Source organism: Acartia tonsa, chromosome 15, assembly GCF_053477335.1.
Source record: "Acartia tonsa isolate MP-2025a chromosome 15, ASM5347733v1, whole genome shotgun sequence".
Lineage (NCBI taxonomy): Eukaryota > Metazoa > Arthropoda > Copepoda > Calanoida > Acartiidae > Acartia > Acartia tonsa.
The window spans coordinates 27,534,640-27,551,842 of NC_137274.1; the positions used below are offsets into that span (position 1 = coordinate 27,534,640).

Here is a 17,203-nt window from a genome sequence, read left to right on the forward strand (position 1 = left end):
AAATTGTTTATAACAAATACAAAAACGGTATTATAAAACTTTGGGAACTAGTGTGTTAAACAGTTCAGCGTCTCCTCTCTCTCTCTCTCTCTGATAAAAAATCAAGTTTTCCAAGGGTAACAACACTTTCACCAATTGATGACGTCATGACCAGGACAAAAATTGTCGCCAATTAAGTTTGCTAACATGGATATCATTTATTGGCCAAATCGTTCATCTAGCAAGATGGGAGACAATGGGGCTTAAAGGGGAGGGTCGTCCTTGTAATCATTGTTCTAAAAATCAGATTAATAGAATATTTATATAGTGAAAAACGCACACGGACTTTCTAGTAACGATTATCGCTTTGTTTCTAAACTATTACAGGAATCGTCATCCAAAGTTTGAAATCTGTAGGACAATTCTAACATACCTAAATTAAAGAAAAGAGCTAACCACGACGAAAGGACGGACGTACATACTCCAATTATAAAAAAAAGCCCCGCCCCCCTTTTATTTACGGACAATTCTCAATTTTTCTGATGTCATTAAAGATTTATGAAAATTACCGGAATATGTAATACTAGCGGCTACGCCCCTAGAGGCCTCTCTATTTTTAGGGAGGGGGGGGGGGCATGATTTTTGTCACCATGCCCCTTTTCAATTTTAGTATAAAAAATATATTTCGGGAAAATTTTATTTCTAGGGACGATTTTTCTTCATAAGTTATATACCTTTCCAGGACCTATGAGAAGCTATGAAGAATTTTATCGATTCAGCCGTGCGCGAGATCCTTCATGACAGACAGAAGGACAGACAGACATACACAGATCTTGTTACTTTTTACATAAACTAGTGGCTTTGCCCTTAGCCTCTAGGGGCTTTGTCCCAAGAGTTAATTTAAATAAAATTAAGTACCTCTGGTGCTGCCACTACCACATTTTAATAAGAAAAAAACATATAAAAAAAAATAAATAAATAAATAAATTTATAAACATTTTAATTGTCTGCCTAAAAAATTGGGGGGGGGGGAGGAATTATATTTTTGGTGGGTTGGGGGTGTTCCAAGCCCCCAAAAAATAGCCTAAAACCACCACAGGACCAGTAGGTATATTCCCTGAAGAGTAGAATCCGAACGGTTCAGTGGTTACTGAGATCTCAAGGGACGGACAGACAGACAGACAGACGGACAGACATCAAGCTACTATGTAGTATAGATATACATCCTGATAAAATCTGTCCTTGTCTTGAAAGTTGGTTATTTACAACATAAAAAAAAAGAAAATGTCCGTGCTTTAGATGATCTGACCAGGAATCTTAAGATAAGGGATAAGACAATAGCTGATAAATTAATGTACACAAAATTACCCCTTATATACTATTAGTGGTGAAAAGGATTGGACACTATTAAGCCAATGAATAAGAAAATGTTATAAAACTTTTTGGAAATAAAGCAATAATCTATAAAATACTTGATAGGGGACAATGGGTTGTTTATTACACTAGTCCCTAAAGTTGTCTTTACAACTTTGGGGACTTATGTGAGTTTTGATTAATTGCTTCATTAAGTTAAGTGTTCAAACGTATCAACCACTAATTGTAATCTTCAGAAGGGATAATTTTGTTTATCATCTTTGAGAATGTACATTAATTTATCAGCCATTGTCTTATCCCTTTGATCCCTGGTTTTTTTAGTGTCCTCAAAACTATTCATACAATTTCAAACACACACACGTGCGCGCGCTCACAAGTACACACACGCGCACGCACCACCACCCAAATTCTTCAGTACTAGGTCAAGTAGGACCATAAACCAGTAGTCACTTTCTATTTTTAACCTGGTGAATTACCAAAAAAACGAAATAGAGAGAAATTACTAGGATTCAAGTACTCGGACCTAAAATCAGTTTTGTGTTGTGTTTGTCATCATGAACACATTTAGCTTTGTAAGTATTACTATAGTTACATCCAGAGAAAGAGGGAGGACTATAGGCTGTTTATTACACTAGTCCTCAAAGTTTTATAATAACGTTTTCTTATTACTTGCTATACCTTCATATGTTATAATTTTGGTAAATTTCAGGTTTATATCGACACACTAGAATTGAAATTTTGTTAAATCTTTAAAATTGAGATGGTACAAAAGCTTTAAAAAAAGTTTTTTTTTGGCAGATTTTAAAACTTTGCAGTGTTTGTACCAGTAAAAAAATATTTTGCATGGGTCTATCTATCTATCTATCTATCTATCTATCTATCTATCTATCTATCTATCTATCTATCTATCTATCTATCTATCTGTCTATCTTTCTATCTTTCTATCTATCTATCTATCTATCTATCTATCTATATATATCCTAATTATATTGTAAAAGGATGTTTTTTTGTCTGTCTGTTTGTACCAAAGAATCCCGGTACTGCTGAACATATAGGCTTCTCCTTTACAGTGTTGCTTATCATAGGTCCCAAGAAGGTTTATAGCCATTTTATCGGAGGGTACAACTACCCTCCGAAAAGAAATCTCCCCTAGAAAATTTCCCTCCCCCCCAAAAAAATATAATTACATTTTTTGGGGGGGGGGAGGGGGGAGGAAATTTAATCTAAAATTAGTATAAAGGATTAAATATAAAAAGTCTTTTAAGAGAAATGGATTTTCAATAACTTTGTCTTTAATTTAGCACATAAAAAATTTTGGAAAGACTGTTTATGTATCAATTTTGATGATTTTTGCCGTTCCTGTGTTTTTAATGGACATCTGAGGTGGGAAGTAATCTCTTTAATCTAATTTCATTTTTGCAAAAAATCATGTTTTACTTCACAAAAAAGAGCCCAGTGGGGTGTCGTTTTAGGGTCATACTTTATCAGAATAAATCTTCGCACTTCAGACATTTTAGATGGTTGAATAACGTTATGTTATGTTGTTGTGGACATTTAAAATTTAAATTAGTAATTTTTGCATTCATAATTTTTCAAAAATCAATTTCTCTTTAAATACCCTTTATATATATAAAATGGACCCGTTAATTTATTCTGTATTTGGCTATAACTCTGTATATGTTAGTTAGCCAAAAAAGTATATAATAGTTATTTTGCACATTGTATTATAAACAGCTTTCTGCGGATATAACATGTACAATTAAAAGATTAAAACCAGTTTTTTTAACTCCAAGATGCCGAAGGCATGGGCTAAATAACTGATTTTAATCATATTATTGTAGATTTTTATATTCTTAGAAAACTGGATATAATACAATGATAGACATAGTTTTTTTGTATGGATGAGAACCAGCTCTAATCCACTGAACATTAATCAGTTTCGAATGAATACGATAAAATTAAAAAGAAAATATTTAAGGTTTGTTTGATGCTATATGTTGGAGAAGGCTTATATGTTGGAGGATGCTTATCCAAATTTATAGGTGAGATTTTATTGTCAGGGGGTTGGGAATTGCGCTGTTTTTAATACTAGTCCCAAAAGTCTTATAATAACATTTTCTTATTTGTTGACTTAACAACCTTTGGAACTTATTGAATTTTGATTTTTTGGTTTATTTAGTTGAGTGTCCAAACGTTTCCACTACTAATTGTATTCAACAGACGGGTATAATTTTGTGTATAATCATTGGCAATGTAAATCAATTTATCTGCTATTGTCTTATCCCTTTAGATCCCTGTTTTATTGTGGTTTCTCTCGAATTATTCTTACCCAAACCCCTATTTATAAAATGAATTGTTTTCTTTTTTGCCTAACCCATGTGGATGGCTTGACCCTGCAGGGCTCAAATCTAAAAACTAACCCTCCTGGCTGTCCTGCCTCTAATAAAACCTTACCTAAAAACAAAACACCCCATTTAAATAAGCCCAAAATGTAATCTGTATAAAAAGGTAACAGGATCTTTGTCTGTACTTAAGAATCTCACTATCACCCCTCCCCCTCCTCCCAAATCCTTACCTAAATCATCCTAAAATAGTTCTTCATTGCACCGTATTATAGACAGCTTTCCTTAGGTATTGAAATGAAAAAAAATAGAAGATTGAAAATAATTTTGTTAGCCCTGAGGGGCCAAAGGCCTGGTCTATAAAAAACTGGTATTTATTTATGGTTTTTTTTTATTTTGATGTTCATAGAAAATTGTCTGTAATACAATACTATACAAGATTTCTAATCCAACAGATATTATAAGCCATACTGGAAATATATTTAAAGATAAAAATATGTGCAGGGAAAAATGCCAGAAGGGTTGGGCCGGATATCCGGCCAGATACCGGATACTGAAACTATCCAGATACCAGATTTTGAATGTCGGATATCCGGTTATCTGGCAGGATATCTGGTAATTTGCCGGACATCCGTCGTTGGCTAGATATCCAGCAGGATGCCGGATATCCGGCATAGGGAATACGCAGGATATCCGGTATCTGGCCAAAAAGTATCCTGCCCAACCATAATTGACAGAATAAAAAATTCTGATAAACTTTGGTTACATCTTTTGTTTAGACATTGAAGAAGATGATAACGGATTAGAAAATGGTAGCAGATATAATAATGTGGATCCGAGTAAGCAATTTTATACAACCAAAGCTGTAAATAGAAATGTCTATAAGAAATGTTAATTTTAAAAGCCAAGCTTTTCTATAAAAGGGTCGGTCCGTCAGTCTGTCCATCCGTCCAGAACGGAATGTTTTTTTTCAATTAAGGCAATGTCCTCTCCCTACCTACTTACAATGCTCTTTAAGCTTATAACATTATTTCCAATCGACGTAGAATTAACCAACTCAAAAGTCAAATGAATAGACAATTATGAATTTTATTCAAATGTACAAGGCCTCTTTTTAAAAGCAAAGCTTTTCTATAATTAGAGTCGGTCCGTCAGTCTGTCCATCCATCCAGAACCAATTTTTTTTTTGTTAATTAAGGTATATTAAAATTTATCTCAAACTTTGCATAGTGATTCCTGTAGTAGTTAGGTATGATTTTAAAAGCATAGCAACTCTATTATCGTTACCAGAATGCCATTACGTCCATTTAAAACACATTGATTTGTTAACAACAGCTGAAAACACAGGTTTCGTGATTTTTTTTCAAATTAATTTTGTTGTTGGTATATATAACCAGTTTTCTACTACTATACAATGTACAATGTATGTATAATTAAGGATAGTCCGGTTAGATAACAGTAAGCTTTTTTCTTAAATTTAGTCAGGTTAGAATTGTCCTATCAATTTCAAACTTGGCATAGTGATTCCTGTATTAGTTAGGTACGATTTGGAAAGAGTAGAAACTTTAAAATCGTTAACAGAATGTACTTATGTTCATTTAAAACATGACGATATTTAACATATTTGACACTAAATTTTCATATCTTATGAATATCTGATTTTTGGAATACTGATTCCTATTACAACAAGGTACAATATTATAAGCAAAGCATCTCTATAATGTCTTAAGCTGTATCAAGTAGTTTTGCAACAAATTTACTAACAATTTTGTTTAGACTTATGCATCTATATTCTGCTTATTCTGTTTTGACACTCTACAGTGTTAATGTTGGTTTGTCCTACCTTTACAGAGCTTTGTTTTTATTGATGTTGTCATCCTTGTTTATTTCTTTAAATTACAAATCATTTTGTTTAGATTTATTAGAAATAATAAATTTTTATGTGATATAATTATTCTATTAATTTGTTTTTTTTGGAAAACTGATTCCTATTACAACAAGGTATAAAGTCAATTAAAAATCATTTTGTTCAGATTTACTAGAAGCAATAAATTTTTATGTGATATAATATAATTATGATATTTATTTGACTTTTGGAATATTGATTCCTATTACAATAAGGTAAGATGTTAATCAAAAATCATTTTGTTTAGATTTATTAGAAGAAGCAGTAAAAACAGGATCTACTGATGAAGTTATCAAGTTATTGGATGCTGGAGTCAATATTGAAGAGAAAAATCATTTTGGTGGGCTTTAATCATTGGATTCATCTAAAGGGATAAGACAATGACCGATAAATTGATGTACATTAGGGTGGGTCGATTTTGGACATTTTTTTTCTGAGGCCAAAGCGGGGATCTGCAACTGATTTGTATGAGTATAATACACCTCTGGAAGATTTAAAATTTATCCTAAGTCTTAAAACCACTGACGACCAGACATTCAATTGTATAGCTATTTGTAAATGGGAGTCAAAAATTTATTGAATCAGAACTATGGCTTCATGGTGCTCCCAGGAAAGGTATTGAGGAGTAGAATCAGGAACTTTGGACCGTTTCAAAAAATCTCGTTTCTAGCCTGAGAAAATCTAAAAAAACCTCTACAAATTGGACAATTCTCAATAAACCTTTAAAAAATGTGTTTTTTTTAGTGATTTCTAAGGCTAGGAACGAGATATTTTGAAACGGACAAAAGTTCCTGATTCAGCTCCTCAAGGCCTTTCCTGGGAGTACCATGAAGCTATAGTTCTGATTCAAAAAAATTTTTGAATGTCGTCTTTGCATATTAATAAGTAATCAAATATATTTTTTAGTGGTCTCGTTCTAAAACTCAATCTTTTAAAATTCTTTTTCGGTCAGAAATGTTTTAAAGGTTAATTTTATCTGTTGCATATCCCCTCTTTGTCTAATTCCAATATGAACCCGCCCTAATGTACATCCCTTACCATGATATGTATGATTATACTTCAGTAGATTAAAATTAGTGTTTAAAACGTTTAGACACTCAACTTAATGATCCAACCAATCAAATTACTAAAGTCCCCAAAGTTGTTAAGCCAACAAATGAGAAAATGTTATTATAGGACTAGTGTAATAAACAGCCCATTGTCCCCCCCCCCTCTCTCTCTCTTTGGGATTGATTAGTATAATACAAAAACACATAAATTTCTAGACATATTTATTAACAATTTGTTCTGTATATAAGAGGCTTTTAAAGTGATCTCAAAGCAAGTTTTAAAAATTTGATATATATTTGGAATTACTTAGTTATTTAGAATTATGACAACAAATTTGCTAAATTTGTTATAAAAAGTGCCTTAAAACTTCTATTTTTAAATTTGCTACAGTACCCAAAAAAATTAACTTACACAATTATGTGTTAAACAAACTTTTAGATTTGTTGGCACAGATTTCTCTTAAGCCTTACAGCTTGGGCTCCAATTCCCACATTAATAGATTGGGGGGGGGGGGGGGGGAGGGTCATATTGACCCCCCCTCTATCTCGGTTCCTGTTACAGTTATGGTGGTTTATGTGTATTTTTAAAGAAAATTACTTTTTCTTGTCATAGCGGTCAGACCGCTCCTTAGCCGCTAAATATTAAAACAGCCATAGAGCGGCCAATTTAAAAGCTGGGATCACCAAATTTTAGGACGAACTTTTATTTTTTATAACAAAAAAATTACTTTTTCTGACCATCGCCAAAAAACGGCAAATAATGGAAACTGCTATTTTCGGCGGTTACGGCAGTAAAACGGCGGTTAGCAGCACCAATTAATATTTTTATCTGTTTCTGATCACAATAAAAGACTACATAAAAAATTTTGTTGGTCTAAAGCTGTTTTAAAATTCGGCAGCTGGCAGCTTAAAAAAAGCAAAATTACAGGTAGAAAATAGAAAATCGGTCAAAAATAGGTCAAGGAGTGGTCAAACAGTCATGACCTTACTACTCACGGAAGTTTATTATTGCTCAAGGATGTACTACAAAAGTTTTTAGGTCTCTAGCTGTAATAGAAGCCACTATATACATGATGTAAGTTTATAGTAAAAGCGGGACAAAAATTGGTCATAAAATCGGTGAGGAAGCGGTCAAACGGTCATAACACCACTATTCTCAGATGTTCATTGATATCCCAGTATTCACAAAAGTCATAATGAAGAAATTAAGATTTATTTGGATTTTTTTCTAATTTTGGTGCCACCTAACCAACTTTGACCGGATGCCACGACCGACACAGACCAGATATCCTTATAAGACCAACTCTTGCCGATGTATAATTACTAAACTTAAAAAGTCATGAAGTCACAACTCTCAATATGACCCCCCCCCCCTCCAATCTGTAAGGTTTAACACAGATAAAGTTAATAAGATTTATACTTGTAAAATAAGAGATAAATTTCTGTTTTTAATACTGATAAAATCAATTTTGCTAGTTTTTGTCAACTGAAAAAGTTGCAAACAAGGTTCAAAAATGTTGGACCAAATGACTAAAAAGATATTTCTCACCTTATTTTAGTGCAACTAATATAACAGGCAATCAGAACAAATGTAGAATAATGTATTATGGAAACACAACTAAGGGGGCCCTGAAATGGTTTTAGAGAGATGTAGTGTTAGTAATGCACAGTAAAATTCAGTAAAATTTTGTTATCAATGTTGTGTTAAAGTACCTCAATAAAATGATCCTTAGAACAAGAAGAAACTGGTGGTAGATGTATCATTTTATAAGTAAAAATATAGATATCAAATTTAAATCTTTTGATTGTGGAATTGTAAAAATATGATATGTATAGTCTAAATATTTTTAAAAGTTTTTCATTGATATTATAAATACCAAAGAAGACCATTAGAGCCCCATTAAATCCACAAGCAATCAATTGGGCTGTGAGGTGAAAGGGCTTATATTTTTACAATTCCACAATCAAAAGATTTAATAACATCTATAAGGATCATTTTATTGAGGCACTTTGACACAACATTGACAACAAAAATTATACTGAATTTATCTGTAATACTAATACTCTCTAATACTAATACTGTCTAAAGCCATTTGAGTTGTGTTTCCATAATAGTTGTGTTTCCATAATACATTATTCTATACTTGTTCTGATTGCCTGTTATGTTAGGTGCACTAAAAAAAGCTGAGAAATGTCTTTTTAGTCATTTGGTCAAACATTTTTAAACCTTAATTGCAACTTTTTCAGTTGCCAATAAGCAAAATTGATAACAACAGTATGAAAAGCAGAAATATCTCTATTTTTTAAGTATGAATTTTATTAACTCCATCTGTGTTAAGAGAAATGCCAACAAATCTAAAAGTTTGTTTTACACATAATTGTGTAAGTTAATTTTTTTGGGTACTGTAGCAAATTTAAAAATAGAAGTTTTAAGGCACTTTTTATATCAAATTTAGCAAAATTTTTGTCATAATTTTAAATAATTAAGAAATTCCAAATATATATCAAATTTTTTTAAATTGCTTCGTGATCACTTTAATAGTCAGCTTAACTGTTAGAAAAAATAGAGAACTATGTCAAAAAGTTTAGTTTTAGCTATAGAATGAAAAAAAAGACAATTAACTGCACATTTATATAGTCTGGAAATTTTTTCCCCAATCTTGGATATAATAAAAATCGGCGGAAAAAGCCGTTTTTTAAGGAAACAATAGAAAGTTTTGCCCTATCTTTGAGATTATATGAATGATATGATGTTAATGTTTGATAATCTGATGAGAAATTTTCTCATTTACGGTCTCTATCAATATAGCTCGTTCTGAATGCACATAAAAACCTTGTCTACATCAGATTATTTTGTTGGCCTACAATGCCAGTTCTTATTTTGTCTGGATTAAGTATCTATCTGTAGATACCTATATATCTTTTTATCTATATATTTAACTATCTCTCTATCTATCTTACTATCTTTCAATCTATCTATATCTATCTCTCTACATACATATTTTTGTATATCTATAACTGTACTCTGAGCTAAAGAATATATAATGTAACTAATATATTTATATCTAGGATGGACAAGTCTTATGTATGCAGCACTGTATGGAAAAACAGAAGTAGTCAGAATACTTCTAGAACATGGAGCCGATGTCAACCATGAAAGTAATTCTGGTTAGTTACATAATACTATTTTACTATATAGTTTATCTTTAGAATATTCTATCCATATAAATACATATATATTCATTTAACTATATATCTATCTATTTCTGTATACCTCTCTCTGTATATCTATAACTGTACTCTGAACTAAAGAATATATAATGTAACTAATATATTTATATCTAGGAAGGACAAGTTTTATGTGGGCAGCAATAAATGGAAACACAGAAACAGTCAGTCTACTTCTAGACTATGGAGCTGATGTCAACCATAAAGCTCATAATGGTTAGTTACAATATAATATTATTATACTATTTATATATTGTATATTTAGTATATTCTATCTATCTTTATCTTTATATCCATTTATCTGTATACCTCTCTCTGTATATCTATAACTGTACACAGGTCTCCTTAACTAAACCTTAGATTAAAAAAAATCTCCAAAGTAACGGACAACGGGGCCTTCAAATAGGGTACAGTGGTGGTCAGAATCCGTTGGAGATTAAATCTTAGCTGCTCCTTCTTGCCAGATATTGCAATTTAAAGTTTTTTGGTAAAAATGCCTAAAATTACAAGAATTCTAAGGATATATGCATATGTGAACACCTTAATTCATCAAATAAAAGGTGAGTTTAACATTTGAGGAGTTTAGATGCCTCTGCATATGTAAACTACACAGTACCTCCCGATTTTAAAAATTTTAAAACTTTAAAGAAATTATTTTAACAAGAGTAATGAAAAAGGTACAATGTCCAGTTTAAACTATAAGGTAGAGGCTGATACCCTGGAACCAGTAGAAAAAAACCTCAGTTCAAGTTAACATATAGCTAAAGTTAAATCAAAATACTCAAAGCCCCCTCCCCCCCCTCCAACCCCACCCCTTACAGCCCATAAATTTAAGGGGGGAGGGGGCAGGGGGGCAAAGTAATAGTATTATGTTTTACTCAAAACTACTTGAAGTATTGTGAAAAAAATTTATATGTAAGATTCTTAGGCCCAAAGTTTCTGGAAATATTGTTGACTACGGGGCAGAGTTCTTTAGATATTACTAAAGAAATATATAAGCTTTAGTACTTGAACTTTAGTAGACATCAAAATCTCTTACAAATATTGCTGCAACCAACCCCCTCCCCCCTTCTTAGTCTTCAAATTATTAGGAGGGGGGCAGTGGATGTGGAAAATAATCTTGTGTTACTTTGAAATCACTGAATTTTATTAAGCAAACTTTGGATTTTAGCTTTTTTAGGATATTAGTTACTTTTACAAATATTGCTGAATCCCCCCCCCCCCTCCATCTGATGGAAATAGTGGCTAGTGGCATAGGTAAATAATATTGTGTATCATTTAGAAACCTCTGGAGATATTCAGGGTTAATATTTTAACTTATATAGGCCCATATTTACTTATTTAAATATCTATTCCAACTACACAGACCCAATTTAGTACAATTATTTTGATGTATAATCTCCTCCAACCTATTGGACTAATAAAAGAAATATTGTCAACCCATTGCTCCTTCCCCAAACATTGAATAGGTAATACATATAAAGCAATTTGGAAATCTAAAAGCTTTATTCCAAAGTTTGCTCCTTATTGCTTTATTGATTCCTGAATAAAACACAAGTAATAAGATTGTATGGAGGGCAGCTGGAGAGGGAGGGGGAGGGCAAACAATAATTTAATATTTTTTTTTATGGGGGTGGAGGAAATTGTGCAGCAATATAATTTTTCTGGATGGGGTTGGTTGAATGTGGGGAAAGGTCAGCAATATTTGTAATTATGGACCTACTAAAGTTTAAATCCAAAAGCACACTATATTTGAAGTAATCTCAAAGTAAATCACAAGGGTATTGCTATACTTGCCTTTATTACTTAATTTGACGGGGGTGGGGGGGAGATTGTAAAGCAATACGGAGGTAAAGGGGGCTTGGAGTGAGGGTTTCAGCAAAATTTGTAAAAGTTACTTTTGACCTACCAAAGCATATCTTAAAGGTTTGCTTTGCTGCTATAATTCTAGCGGTTTCTTAGTAACACAACAGAGTAGAACCCTTTCAACTGCAACCCTCCCCCCTTTCTCTCTTCACGAAATGTTATGTTTTTGATTTATTAGGGGAGGGGAAGAGGTGAGCAATATATGTAAAAGTGCTTTGGGTCCCACAACAATACAAATCCAAAAGGTCATATATATATCTACAAGTTTTTTTAAAACACATTGGAATGATCTTCTGCCACCCCCCCCCCCCAATTAGGTTAGTTTGAAGGGGAGGGGGGGGAGAAGGTGGTCAACATAATTTCTACAATCTTTTGGCCTAACAACCTTCCATAAAAACTTTTCCCACTATACTTCAATTAGTTTTTGAGAAACACATAATAGTATTACTAAGCTTCCCCCCCCCCCTCCACCCTAAAGTTTGTAGATTATGGGGGGGGGGGGGGCAGAATTATTAAAAGTAACTTGGGCCATATGTAAACTTAAACTGAAGTTTTTTCTTCTGGTTCCAGGGTAACAGGCTTTAGGATAAAGTTGTAAATTGCACAAACCTTATTATTACCTTATTTATTACTCTTATTGAAGTTAAAAACATCATTTATAGTAGTAAAAATTGTTTTGAATAGGGATGTAGTGTGTAGTTTACATATGAAGAGATATCTAAACTCCTCAAATGTTAAACTCATCCTTTTTATTTGATGAATTAAGGTGTTCACTTATGCATATATCCTTGGATTTCTTGTAATTTTAGGCATTTTTACCAAAAAACTTCAAATTGCAATATCTGGCAAGAAGGAGCAGCTAAGATTTAATCTCCAACGGATTCTGACCACCACTGTACCCTATTTGAAGGCCCCGTTGTCCGTTTCTTTGGAGATTTTTTTAAATCTAAGGTTTTGTTAAGGAGACCTGTGTGTACTCTGAACAAAATAATAAACAATGTAACTAATATATTTATATCTAGGTGAGACAAGTCTTATGAGGGCAGCACTGGGTGGAAACACAGGAGTAGTCAAAATACTTCTAGAGCATGGAGCCGATGTCAACTATAAAGATAATTATGGTTAGTTATATATTATTATTATATTATATTTGTATTTCTTTAGTAACAGTTTGTTCTATCTATATATATATATGTATGCATCTATATACATACATTATACATATATATATAAATATATATCTGCTTATCAATCTTAATATCTATTTATCTATCTGTATATCTCTCTATCTATCTATTTATCAATCTTATGCATGAATACGTAAATTTTCCTTTCAACTTTATCTCTCTCTCTCTTTCTCTCTATCTCTCTCTTTCTCTATTTCTATCTCTATCCATCTCTCTACTCAGTAATACTTTGCTATGATGCTTGTTTATTTACCTTGGAAACATTATGTTTATGTGTACAATTCAAATATAGTTTATGCCAACTTTATAAACTATATAAAAGTCAAATTGCTGACATATTAACAATATTAATAATATTGTAATTATATTATGACTACTTGACTATTATCATTTAACATGGCAAAATTTTAACAGGGTTAATATAGTGTATTATTAGATAATCAATAAATATTATAGGGGACACAGCTCTGGATGAGGCCCTTAAAAAAATGTTTTGGGATACTGAAGAAATAATGAAAAGAAAGAGAGAAATAGCAGATATACTTAGAGAAAATGGTAAGCCTATAATTATAAGTATAGCTATCCTTTCATTCAGATTTTCATGATTTTTTTCTATTGGTCACTTTCAATGAAATAGATTAAGGGTGGGGGAGGGTTCTTAGGGGCTGGGTTCAGAAAATAATGAATTTATTGAAAAAAATATGCTTTAGTTTATTCAATAGGCATGCAGAACAGAGGTAATGGTGGTTTTATCCACCCTTATTGCAAAAATGAGGAACAGGGGGGTGGGGGGAGTCTTGGTCATAAAGACAAACAAGTAATAAAGTTTTTGATTGGTCCTTTGATAACAACTAAACTAATTGAGTTGAAAATTCCTGGGATGGTTTAGGGCTATTTTAGTTTATCATTTTATATGATGATGGGCTTTTTTCTTTCCCCTCCTTAAAAAATACTGCCACCAGATGTTATTATTAACAATTCATTGCAAAAAAATACATTTAAAAAGATTTAAAAAGTTTAAACCTTTTTTTAGGAGCGAAGAAAGGAAGTGAAATTGAGTAAAGTCAGAATAACAACAATATAACAAGGTAAAACATTGATATAAATATAAAGAACAAAAGGGTTAGCTATATTAGTGCCTTCATTCAATGTATAGATGAGATGAATTAAAAAGAAGAAAGTCCATTAATTTTCATATACTAACTTACCTGAGCTGGATCTTTAAATCATTTCAATGGTGCACCAAATCAGGGTGAGCCAACTTTCCACCAATGAGAGCACAGCATTTTACCAAATGCCATGCTGTGATTGGCTGAAATTCAGCGCACCCCGATTTAACGCACCATTGAAATGATTTAAAGATCCAGCTCTGAACATCTATATATCCATTTTTTACTTATCTGTATATACATCTAGTAATTACCTTTTCAAAAGTGTAGCTTTTCTATAATTTGGCTTGGTATGTCTCTAACAGTTTGTTCTTTTTGTTTATTTAGACAAAAATAAATCTATAAATAGTTTTGTTTTGACTTATACATTTATATTCTGCTTATTCAACTCTGACACTCTACAAGTATTTATGTTTGTTTGTCCTACTGTTTTAGGGCTATGCTTTTATACATGTTGTCATACTTGTTATCTTATAATCTGTGGACTATATAAGTAATATATCTCTTATATAATCCTTAATTCTAAACCTATAACTGTTTAAATTTATAAGGCAGGAGATGTTTACCTTTATATCTATATATTTTTATTTATCTAAACATATATATATTTATATTTGCCTATCTCAAATTATCTAATCTGAAAATTATAATGAACAGACAAAAAACCTTTTCTAATTTTTAGCTTCTTTTATCTATCTATGAATTTTTCCTGTCCATCTGTTTAAATCTTATATCTGCTATTGATTCCAATATAATTTTGATTAATTAATATAATAATTATTTCAGAACAGAACTGCTTTGGGTTAACAGAATGATTACCTACAAATGCTTTATAACTTGCATTTTTTTTTTATAAAAATTGATTATTGTAAGATTCATGATTTTCAAAATAAGAATTTTTAGATTTTAAAGTTTTTTTACTTATCATTTTAATTTTGTTTCGTAGCTAGGCTACTTTTAATTTACTTTGTCTGTCAGTTACAAGTCTGAAAGACCTATTTCAACTTAAATCTTGAGTCTTAAAAAGATGCTTTATATTTTCTAAAAGGTTTTATGGATATTTTCAATCATTGACTCTTAATATATTTTGTTAGATGTTGGTTATTTTATTTAGTGTTGCTACTCTAATGATCAATTGTCATTTCTATCCTAGGATGACTTTAACTAGGATGACACTATCCATAAAAGCAAAGCTCTAAAGATCGAGGATATTTCATATGGACATAAACTTTTCTAGAAGGTCAGAATTTAATAAGCAGAATATTAATTTTCATGCCTAAAAAATTGTATTACATAAATGAGATGAAAAATATTAAATACAGAATATTGTTTAATGACATTCTCACATTTTTAGGACTTGATTATGGAGATACTTTGCCTATAATATTGTACCTTGTTGTTCTGGAAATCAATATTTGAAAATGAATGAATTGTCAAAAAATCTGCGTGTTTTAAAAGTACTCTTTGGTGCTGATCATATCCTTTTTAACCCTTAACGGTCGGGGGGGGGGGGGCGTTGAACGCCCCCCCATCCGGTTTTTTCTATCTCATTTTCTGTGTGTGAAAGATAAAGAGCCCAAACTGCTTGACTTTTTAAGTATGGGTATGACACACAACTGAGAGTTGGAATTTTTTGAATATCTCCATCCTGGCGGGCACAGGATGCCAGCAAACCTGGCAGGGTCATTCAGGTAAAGAGCAAAAATATTTTTTTGACTAAAACAAAGCATTTTATCATACCAAAATACTAAAAAATCCTCTAGTAGTACATCCTTATATGAAATACAGGTTTTCAAGTCACTTTCAGGTTCCAGGTATGATCCTGCAGGTCCTGATCCTCCAGGTCTCCAGAAATCTTTAAAAGGCTCCTGTGGCCGTAATTTTTGACTTAGAGACTTCAAATTTTAAACTTAAGCTTTTCTTACATGTCTACATAACGTATTAAAATTTCATGAAGATCCGTCGCCGTTTTCCCGCCGACCGCTGACTGCGGCGGCTGGCAGCTGCCAAGTACAGCTGCGGCCGCTGAAATTTATATTTTGATATTTCTAATGTAAAATTTACATAAAAATAAACATTTTCTGGGAAAAATTTTTTCTTCTAGCTTCAAAAATAAGAAAATTACAGCCATTTGAAATTTTTAAATAAAAAAAGACCTAAAAACAAAGGTTGTTAAATAAAAGGGTGAAGGAAGCGAAAATTGACTTAGACTTATGAAAGGTCGGAAATTCATTATCAAACAGGGGACTTGCACAAAAAAATTTAGCCCTCTAGCTCTAATAGGAACTGAGATAATTAGGGGGGCGTTGAACGCCCCCCCCCCCCCGACCGATTAAGGTGCGGCAAGGGGCCCGACTGTAAAGGGTTGAATTGTACCCAACTGTTACAAGAATCATTCTGCAAAGTTTAAAGTTGATAAGAACTAACCCTTAGGTGTGGTTCAATCAAAGGTTATGGTTACAACAGACTCTAATTATAGAAAATCTAAGACTTAAAAGTAGTAAAGCTTTTTTTTGTTTGTCTACTAAGATCTCAATGACTAAACCAATGGATTTCTTCATTTTATAGTAACTTAATAGGGGTTCTGGATACATTTGGGATAGTCTTTTTTCATATTTGAATGGTTATGACTTCCAAAAAAGGTTCGTGCAATCAAAAGGTTAATTGTCTTTAGAGCATTTGACCAATATAATTTAAAATGTCTGTGTGTCCGTCTAAAAACACTTAAGCATTATTTTCTCTGCTTGTATTTAAGATAAATGGCTCGACTACTTATTTTATAGAGAAAGGGACATTTGACTGTAAATTCCAAGGATCTAAAGGGATAAGACAATGGCCAATAAATTTATGTACATTCCCAATGATGATGCACAAAATTACCCCCTTTTGTAAATTACAATTGGTAGTTAGAACGTTTAGACGCTCAACTTTGTAAACCAATCAAAATTCAACAAAAGTTCTTAGAGTTTCTAAGCCAATGAATAAGAAAACGTTATTATAAAACTTTGGGGGCTAATGTAATAATTACAGCACAATGTCCAACCCTCCCTAAAAATCATTTGTTAAAATCGATCTAAATAAAAAAAAATAGGTTTTTATTTTT

At 32.0% G+C, this 17,203-nt stretch overlaps 1 protein-coding gene across 1 annotated transcript; it reads left to right on the forward strand.

Annotated features, from left to right (window-relative positions):
* The first annotated feature begins 1,793 nt into the window (after positions 1-1,793).
* On the forward strand, positions 1,794-15,011 carry LOC145307212 (uncharacterized). Its single transcript, XM_080149592.1, has 10 exons — positions 1,794-1,925; positions 3,332-3,395; positions 4,475-4,534; positions 5,849-5,941; positions 9,720-9,818; positions 9,996-10,094; positions 12,767-12,865; positions 13,388-13,486; positions 13,965-14,019; positions 14,887-15,011. Exons 1-9 carry the CDS (start codon positions 1,908-1,910, stop codon positions 13,991-13,993), a joined length of 660 nt encoding a protein of 219 aa, XP_080005718.1. The 5' UTR covers positions 1,794-1,907; the 3' UTR covers positions 13,994-14,019; positions 14,887-15,011.
* Positions 15,012-17,203: the final 2,192 nt, after the last annotated feature.